Here is a 9,781-nt window from a genome sequence, read left to right as displayed (position 1 = left end):
AAAACCAAAAAGGTCGAGTAAACCAAAATCTTTTTAAACTAGATGTTTCAATACGAGCTTGTATTTCTTCAGTTAATGTGACTGAGAAGCAATTCAAGCATCACTTATAAAAGTTGGGACGGAATTGCTATCATTCTGAGTTTGTATAGTTGTAACTATATTATAGAAACTCAGACTGATCATTCCGTAGTTCGGTTATCTTGGCTACATCGTGCATGACAACATACTACCAACCGACCAATGTTACATGTTACATCAAACTAATTCGGAAGGTTTTAGGAATTGCTTCACACAAAATTTATATGAAACACTATAGCTTTTTTCTTAAACGCTTGACACAGTGGATCTCTCACTGCAAAAATGGGACTTTCAAGAAAGTTTTCTATATTGGGTTGCTTATTTTGTTGGCCAAATTTATTCACATTGTGGCCATTTTAACCATATTTTAATTAGATAACTGAGAAGTACGGTATTACGTAAAGGTGTTAAACCTTTACTGACAACATTTATGATAACCAGGACTTACGTAAACAAATATTTACTTTACTAATCTTAGAAAAGAATAAATACAGTGACTGGGGTAAATATATTTTGTGTTGATAGATAAAGTGCAAACACAGATTACATAAAGTGCAATAACAAATGCAATTCACTCATAAAAAAGCATGCAATAGGATTAAAAACACTGTGCGATGTAAAATACATTATTAAATTATTGTTGTGTACTGTGCAGTGCAAGTCAAACAAACAGTTCAATAACAAAACATTGTCAAGGCAGTGTAGAAAGAGACAGCAAAGCAAAGGTGTACCTTCATGTTAAACGTTTCACTGTGGAAAGTGTGGAAAGTGCAACCTCGATGGTTTCATCAGCCTAATCCTAGACCTAAGCTGACAACAAATAGCAAAAGTATCTCAAGCGAGTAAAACTCCTTTACCTTTAGGGCGCTCCCAATTTGTTTGCCCCCAATTTTTTTTTATCTTTAGTAGTTACCCTCAATTTTACGCACCACCCAGATTTGTCACACCTTCCATTTGCCTCTACATCAGATTAGGAACTTTGGATATTACACAGTGGAAGTGTTTAAACAGCCTTAATACAATTACGGCACTGGTTCAAAATCCTACCACTTTGTTTTTTAGCTACAGTAATAAAAAAAATCTTCAAAATCAAAATGGCAAGCTTGGAGAATAAACATAATAATACTTCAATCACCCGAGTCCAAAAGCTAACCCTTACCCTAACCCAAATAATATGTGTTGATTTAAGAATTGTTTGAACTCGTGGTAGAATTCTAGGGCAACACCAAAAGTATAAATTTACCAAAATATAATGATATATACACAGTTATTTACAAGTCAAATTTTACAAACAATGCATTTTTACCTTATAAATAAAATTAGTCACGCAGTTGGAAGAATAAAAAACCAAAAATTCCACCAAAGTTTTCGAGATAAAAAGGTATAAACCGTTTCATATCAAACAGCAGGCACTGCATACAGGGGGTCTTCGTACCCCTCTAAATCTTTCCCGCCCTCCCCAACAGCTTTCAAATCAAAGTTGTCGTAAGCGTTAAAGAGAGACAGATAATCCACGACCACAGAGTAGCAGTATCGGTAAAGTGCCTAAAACGAGGTAATAACGATAATAATTTAACCCAAACCCATACAGAACAATGTGGCATTTTTTGAATGTTTCATATTAAACTTTGCTAATATTTTAAAATTATATTAAAATATTAAAATATTTAACTAAAAAGCCATCAAAATGCAACGTTAAAAGTGAATTAAAATGTATTTTAAATGTTTTTAAGGTGCTACCTACTTCTGTATAGCCTTTTATATATAATTTACTTGTTACTACAACATTCAGCCTTACGTTTTTAAAAGTTAACCTATAATTAAATCAATCTTTAGCACATTTACTTAGAAATAGTTTTACCACATTGTCGACCATGTTTGGTCTCATATCTCGCAGGTCTTTGATGGTCCGGAAAACGTCGACTCTGTTTTGTGACTTGAGACGTTCCAGAATGTTCACCAGGGCAATGAATGACCCAGTTTTGTCGCAACCATTCCTAAATTAAAGGCAATTTAACCATTTCTAAATTTAAGACACAGCAATTTTATAATCATTTTTGCTTATCTAGGACTAGCAGTGAGAAAGATCGCTCCATTAGCAAGCCTATAATTCAATGACCTATGTACAAAGAAAGTAAAACGCACTAAAAGATGTGCAGTAGTTATCATTGCTTAAATGTGTAATCCTACCTAAGTAAAATATTTGCCAATACGTCATCTATTTTCTATTTACCATATTTAAAGACAGAACGAACGTTTTTTTATGTCTTTACCATTATTTTCACCATTAAACTTATGAACAACTCCGTATATAGTGTTCCATAGACAGAACGTTTAACATAAATGCGTAGATTGTGGAACTGAATACTTTAAGCTACAAAAAAGAAAGCGTACGGTATGCCACTAAAAGAAAGTATGTTAAAAGAAACATTTAGCAATTTAATATATTTACAAAAGAAAAAAGAACGATTGGTTAATTCACTGACTGCAGTCAAACGTCCGTATTTCTTCGCAATAATTGAAAGCTTTGAAGCGAAATGCATACTTGCAGCAAATTAAAACGTAGTCTCCTTGTTCCTTTGCTTTCATTTGCTGCATCTTTTCAACAAGTTTAATGAGATCGTCGGATGCTGGAGGTTCATTTTTCCAAGTGTTTGACTGAATCACGCAGACTTCAAATGGTTCCTTTGGAAAAATTAGCACAAACGTCTGGTAAGGGCTGATTAAATACGCCAACCAATTGAATGGCGAATCGTATCTTGACGAGCGATGTAGTAATTAATTTAACCAGAACGGCACAATATATTTATATAAATAAGTTTACTTCAGTCAAACATGATTCGTTTATGGCAGAATAAACAAGCAACAGCCTACGGCATAATCTGTAAAACTGCATAATAATTGGTGTTATTTGAAGAGCCTATACAGTTTTTTTCTTATATGTTACCTCTCTGTTCGACCAAATTACGACCTCATGTATTGTAAAGGTTCTTTCGTCATGTGAGTTAATAACGTCCAACTGAATGTCACCAAAACGTTGATTGGTGTGATTGAACAGCAAAGCGTTCTACAAAAGAAATATTCAATCATCAAACAGTTAGGTGTCCAGCATAAAAGCTATTTAATTTTAACTTACGTTTTCTTCCATGAGACAGACGACAACGTTGACTTTTCTGATCAGCAACATTTGCCAGAATTTCTCTTCTTGGCCTACTTCTGGACACTGGGCTGCAATAAAGTTCCCTCCAAACTTTAAGTCCTTAAAATAAGCAGTAACGTTAGTTTAGTTTTCAAACAGTTCAGTAGAATACCAATATGTTCCGAAGCTTTGCGAATTAAAGGAATAACGCCAGCAAAATTGATTGGATTTTTGTCAAAGAAAGCCACCTGCAATGTTACCTTCAATTAGCACTTTAACTCGATGGAGTTAACAACTTTTAAAGGTAAATTCTAACTAATGAAAGCTGTGTTATAGGCACCCCGGATAAATATAATGAAAACGCAAATATTAATATACAACTAAAAACTGTTTCTTAATTGCACTTTAGGTATAGTTGCTGGTATTATACCGGTGATAATAATATTTGTGGTATATTACCTCTATGTAAGACGCATTCATTGGAATAATCTCCTGCTGATTGTCAGACCATAATTGGACTACATTGTCGTCATCTGTAAAAATATTATAAAACCAAGAGCTAGCAACACTTTTATAATGGGAAATTCGAAAAACACCAATCATGATTAAAACTGTGGTATAAAACTTAAATATTCGACACATATAGCTTAAACTCACAGGTGTTTAAAACGTTGCTTCCTAAAATCCATTTGCTGCCAAATCTCCACTTTTGAAGAACTTCAAATTCCTTCTTGCTTAGTTGGTCTCTGCTCATTTGACGTATACAAAATAAATGTTTTGTAAACATAAGTTTAAGTTTATACCAGAACTTTAAGGTAAAACAAGATATCTAAAATTTTATTTAAATGCCAATAGACAAGCCTTATTTAAAATTTTTTATTAAAGATCTAACAACTGGTTAAGAAGGGAGGGCAATATTTTTCAATAATAATATGGGCATAAAAGCAAGTCTACAAATGTGTTTTCTTACATTTCTGCTTCTGTCATTGTTTGAAAAGCCGCAATTGTTTTGTCAGTATCAGGCAGAGAAACATATTCCAAAACCAACTTCATGATTAATGCGTATTGCTTCTACAAATAAATACAAAAATATTTAAGCCTTTCATGCAGTAACGGATTTGTCTTTTAACGTGTATAAACAAAATTGTTTTTATTTAATATATTAATTTAATATATGTCTTGTATTAATTCTCACCCAGTTCTGGACCATGTCAGATCTGTTTTCCCTCATTTTCAAAACCATCTGCTTGAAATCAACTTTTTCATCGTTGTCGATTTCGTCAAATAAAACGTCCATTGCAATGTAAGTTCCAGTTCTACCAACTCCAGCGCTAAAATACCAACAAATATTCCATATTTGCCATATTCCGACAACTTTGGTTTATCAAGTATTATTGACCAAATGCCAGGCACGTAGAATACTTCATATTTTATCCCATACATTTGCTCAAAAATTATGAAATATGACATGAGATACTCAACCAAAACTATTTAAATGGAAATGTATATGTAACAAGAAACCGCCTAATAAACCTACATTCTCCTTATTCAATAGTTATAGGAGTTTTAATGAGCATTTAATATTTAACAGATTAACTCCCCAGTAAACGATTATTTTGCTTGGAAGAATCTATTTTAACCACATTTCGGAACGGACAGATACTAGTATCGTACAATGCTAATTGATTTCAGCTATGATCTAATACCATCTGACACGTGACACAATAATGTTTTATATTGGGTGTTCAGCCGTAATGGTAATTTATTTTTCACCTGCAATGTACAGTGACAGGATTTCGTCCGTCATGGTTTTCTTCGACCATTTTTCGCAAGTGAATCAAACTAGTTGTAGTTATTGGTGTTCCGTGGTCAGGCCAGCCAATGTAGTGGAACTGGATCACTAAACGTTGCTCCTAAAACATCGATTTAAGTTTCATTGAGAGATCATACTTGGTATTAAATTTCAAACATTTGGCTTTAAAATTCGTTATTAAGCTATTTTTATGATCTGATTTGTTCTTAAGCAACCAATGGTTTTGCTACTGTACCTAAATATAGTTTAGAAGCTGTTTAGCCACTGTTTTTCGTATCAATACCACCTACAACAACCATTTTATAAATGTTTTGAATACTGTATTGTATCCAAGATTATATGTTTGTAGTAACAATATTTCGCACCTTTATCGTGGCTACAGAAAATTTCCGTTGAACAATTCCACCGAAGCTATTTTCCTCCAAAGTCTTGATTTTGTAATTTCCAAAGGTTATGCTGCAACCCAACTCCGGCCAATACTGTTCACATTTTGTCTGCAAAAAATACGGCGTTTATAGCTCAAAACGTACAAGTTTGTCTTTATTTTATGTGGAATACTTTGCCATTTTCTAGTAGTCCTGTTAGCATTACAATGATGGGCGAATTTGCTTGCCAGACCATCATCCAAAAATCATCGAGAGTTGCCGACCTGGGACCCTGGGCAGCTATAAATTTCCTATCGTCCTTGTAACCCTAAATAAGATAAATAGATTTCAAAGCTGATGTGATTTCCAGCGTTAGGTGTCTTATCTATTCCTAAAAACCTTAATATGATTTTGGCTCAAATTAAAAAAAAAGTTAAAAAAAAAAAAAAAAAAAAAAAATCTAACAAAACAACAACGTAAAGTTAATTATGGTTCAGCGTTAAACTTCAAGTCAATAAAAAATTTAATTAATGTTTTAAGTAGCCTTAGTACAAAAAGAAGTAGAGAAACTGGGCTCGCTATACAATAAATAGAATGCACGTTCTTACAGCAATGTACGAAGCATTGACATAGTCGTTTTCAATACCAAACAGTTTGACTCTTGCGTGGTCCACTAAAAAATAGAAAATATGATACATTTAATAAAAAAGCAAAACATTACCACTAATGGCCATCTAAAAATGAAGAATATAATAAATTGATTAAAAAAGATAAAAACTACGACTAATGGTCAACTTATTACTTGGAAAAATATTCTTGTATCTGTTCTTTACGGCATTTTCTTTTCGTTGTGAAACTTCATTTAATGATTGATTTGCTGCACTTTCTTCCTGAATTTTCTGAAATAAACAAAATGTGTAACAGAAAATAATAAAAGCAGATTAGTCAAACAAATTATGTCAATTAGAATCCAATCTTAATCAATGTTGTTTACTTTGACTAGCTTACAGCGTAAAAAAAAGAAAGGGATGTACTGTTTTAACTATTTAATACATTAACTGTATTCAAAGTCTACCTTGAATTCCTCCTGTATGTCTTTGTTTTTGTTTTGTGAGTTAGAGAGGAAAAGTTTGAACAGCGTGTCCTTGAAACACGGTTGAGCAACTAAGGCTGTGTTGCTGTAGATGTGAATGTCATCCATAGCAGCTGTAATGAGCATAAATAAAAAGTTTAATATTTTTTACGAGTAGAATATATGTGAAGGTCCCGTCTTCTACCGGTAATTAAACTAGTTTTTTTGCAAGGTGCATATTTAAGAGAAAAATACTGCGACTTTTATTTGAAATATTCAAGAATAAATCGAGTATTAACAATATGTTTTGAAATAACTTTTTAGAAATTGCAGTGACGGTTTACCAGTTTATTAATTAGACAAGTGATACGTCTAATAGTTTAGTAGTAGGCCTACACCGAATATTTCGGTAAGCCTAACATGACTGGTTTAAAAGCAATTAAAGTGCCGCCGACATTACCCGAAACGCGGTATGATTTTAAGTACTTCCTAGTCACCTATTCATTACAGGGCCGTCGCTGTATCCACTTAGCTATATAGGAAAAGGGATGCGTTGGGGAGAGAGTAAATGAAAGGATGGTCCTAATATGGTCTAGGTCACGAGTTCGACTCTCACCATAGATTTTGATTTATCGTTTATAATTGAAGAATGTTTTATATAACCTACGGAAAGCTATCAGGTTTAGTACACCGAAAGCCATCGCAGACTCACCGAATCTGTCAATCTATGATACAAGCAGAGCAGGCTAGAAAAACAACTAGCCTGCAGTGAGGTTCGAACTCACAACCTCCGGTCAAGCCAGTACCGTCGCTCTACCAATCGAGCTATGCAGCCTCAGAGAGGAACGAGTATCAGGTTTTTTCATGATTTATGTGATATCGAAATGACTTATATCAATTTTAATTAAACACACATTTACAATAGCCCTACAGTTTAAGTTGGTCTTACGTGGATCTGGATCCATCACTTCTTCTGTTTTGTTGTTCAAGTTCCTGCTGAACATACAAAACAGTTTCTATGTGTTACGACCAATGTCACATATTAAAGATCTTACCGTTTATAGAAAAGAAAACCTGCAGCACATACAGCTAAGGCGGCCAGAACTCCTAGTATTGATCCAACGATTGCACCAGTGTTAGAGGTGTTAGAGGGTGGAACAGTAACTATTGGAATAAAAGTGATATTTTAGGACTGAAAGTAAACACTGAAAACAGTCACTTAAGTCAAAATATAACAACAATAAATCGCATCTTACTTTCCGGCGATGTGCACAATCCTTCCACTTCTTCAAAACCATTCGCTCCTTCGCATGTGATGGCTTGGATCTAAAATGATCAGCAGTTGATTTGCGTGTTTTAAAACTGTACATAACTAACTATTTCCACTGAAACTGATCGGCGCAGTCCGTTAAAAACAACCCGAGACAATCTCCCGAAAAAAAAGGAAAGTCGAGTCCGACTAAAATATTCCAACATATGTTATTCGACCTTGAAATTAACAGTTGGCGGTCCCAGTTTCGATATTGTTACTACGCATGTACAAGTTGGACTCGGGACTCGGTAAGTCTTGCGTAGTATTACTAATAACCGAAGTATCGATTCCAAATCAAGCAAAATTAATCGACTTTATCAAGGACAGAGACTCGAGCTTGGGTTCAACTTAGACTCCACGGCCCTGGGCAGCAGTTTATTTTACTCTCCCATATTTATAATTAACATTATACCTGAAATATGGTGTTAATACCAGCACCCGTCTTCTAAAAAAAACTTTTTCGGCAATTTCTTATATATGCTTCCTACTTATCATTCCCAAACAAATGCATTCTGTGTATAGGTAGCCGAAAAGTGGGATGGAATAATTAAGCCATTGTCGAAAGAGCGCCTTTTATAATATTGCCTAAAACTAGGAGTCGCATATTTACCTGATTTTAATCACAATATTCTCCAAGAATACTAGCACCTTATTTATCAGTTTTGTTTTCATTTGTTTATTATACCTGGAAACTGACGCTGTTTTGGCTCCCGTGTTTTTCCAATGAAATGTTAATTCTGTGTTCGGAGCTTGGCTCGGTTATTTCATATTCCTCGTATGTTGTGCCTTCTGAACTGTTTGCCGAAACCTAAAAATACGAACTCCTTAAAACAAATTTACTTCTAAAAGGTTATTGTTACTGTGCGTAAATATGTCAAATTAATTTAAAGATAAATTTTAGGCTACAAAAATTAATTTAGCCACAATATAAGAAACATATCCAAAATTTTAAAATTAGGTAAGTTGTTATGTTAATATTGTCAGGTAAAAGCATTTTGTATTGTGCCTAAATTAAATTAAAAGTTTATTAACAATACCTATTACCTAATATTTCCAAGGTCCATATACCTAATAAAGCCTAATATGCATATTTATATATTAAAATATTAGGGAAAATATATTTAATAGATAACTCTATATAAGTAGGATGAAATGCGTGCTAGATTTAGCGCGCTTTAGCACGATAAAAACCAGTCAAGCGAGGCGACGTCATCGTGCGTCATTTTAAGTGTGTTAGACAAGCGCGCTAGTTCACTTATTTTGCTCATGTAGAGAGGCCCAGTAAGCCTCTCTACATGAGCGTGTTAGCTGACCCGTGTCAGAAAGCGCGCGAATGTCTACAAAAGCGAGGGAAAACGAATTGATCTACATGAAGCACATTATGCGCGTCAACTACAAAATGGCGGAAACCCAGCGAACTTTAATCCATGTTAATCGTGAACTCCTAGGCACCAATTATCAGATTTTGTTTATATTCATCATTAGTTTGTAGCGATATGTACAATAAACCTAATTCAAATGGTTAAATTGTGTGGAAACGATAACTGTTTATTATTTTCTGCAAATAATATTAACAATACCCATTACCTAATGTGTCCAATGTCCATATACCTACTATAGCCTAATATGTCTATATATATATTAAAATATTGGTGAAAATATATTTAATAGATAACTGTATATAAGTAGGATGAAATGAATTATAATTTTAACAACAAATCGCAAAGTAAACGCCAACCCAAGAGATAGAAATTTGCTTAACACACTTATTAAGCGACTAACCTACCTCTTACGAGCGTGCTAGACTTAGCGCGCTTTAGCACGATAAAAACCAGTCAAGCGAGGCGACGTTTCGAAAAGTTCTTTATTTATGACCTCTCAATACAATAAAAATGAATAAAGAGTTATTAAAAACGTTCAAAGTGATACCTACTTCTGTATGGGCTTTGGAATTCTTACTACGTATTACTACAACCTCCAACCATTATGGTCCAAAATATGT

General features: G+C 33.9%; 1 protein-coding gene across 1 annotated transcript; it reads right to left on the bottom strand.

Moving 5' to 3' along the window:
• Positions 1-1,476: 1,476 nt before the first annotated feature.
• LOC146141179 (receptor-type tyrosine-protein phosphatase epsilon-like) lies at positions 1,477-6,274 on the bottom strand. The gene is made up of 13 exons (XM_083392836.1): positions 6,198-6,274; positions 6,004-6,068; positions 5,589-5,723; positions 5,396-5,524; positions 4,991-5,130; positions 4,413-4,548; positions 4,188-4,288; positions 3,875-3,963; positions 3,677-3,750; positions 3,215-3,337; positions 2,624-2,763; positions 1,940-2,075; positions 1,477-1,623 (listed from the first exon to the last, which is right to left on the bottom strand). Coding segments are annotated over exons 1-13 (1,416 nt in total). The 5' UTR covers positions 6,199-6,274.
• Positions 6,275-9,781: the final 3,507 nt, after the last annotated feature.

The sequence above is a fragment of the Ascidiella aspersa genome, chromosome 6, assembly GCF_963924565.1.
Source record: "Ascidiella aspersa chromosome 6, kaAscAspe10.2, whole genome shotgun sequence".
Classification (NCBI taxonomy): Eukaryota; Metazoa; Chordata; class Ascidiacea; order Phlebobranchia; family Ascidiidae; genus Ascidiella; species Ascidiella aspersa.
Note: the sequence above shows the minus strand (reverse complement) of the source record. Positions and strands in the feature narration are given on the sequence as shown.

Bases quoted from the DNA above. Each gene is read 5' to 3' on its own strand.
- LOC146141179 (XM_083392836.1), bottom strand. The intron at 3,964-4,187 runs GTAAGAAAACAC...TCAAATGAGCAG, and splicing joins ACAATGACAGAAGCAGAAAT to AGACCAACTAAGCAAGAAGG. The intron at 3,338-3,676 runs GTAATATACCAC...GCTTATTTTAAG, and splicing joins TGAATGCGTCTTACATAGAG to GACTTAAAGTTTGGAGGGAA.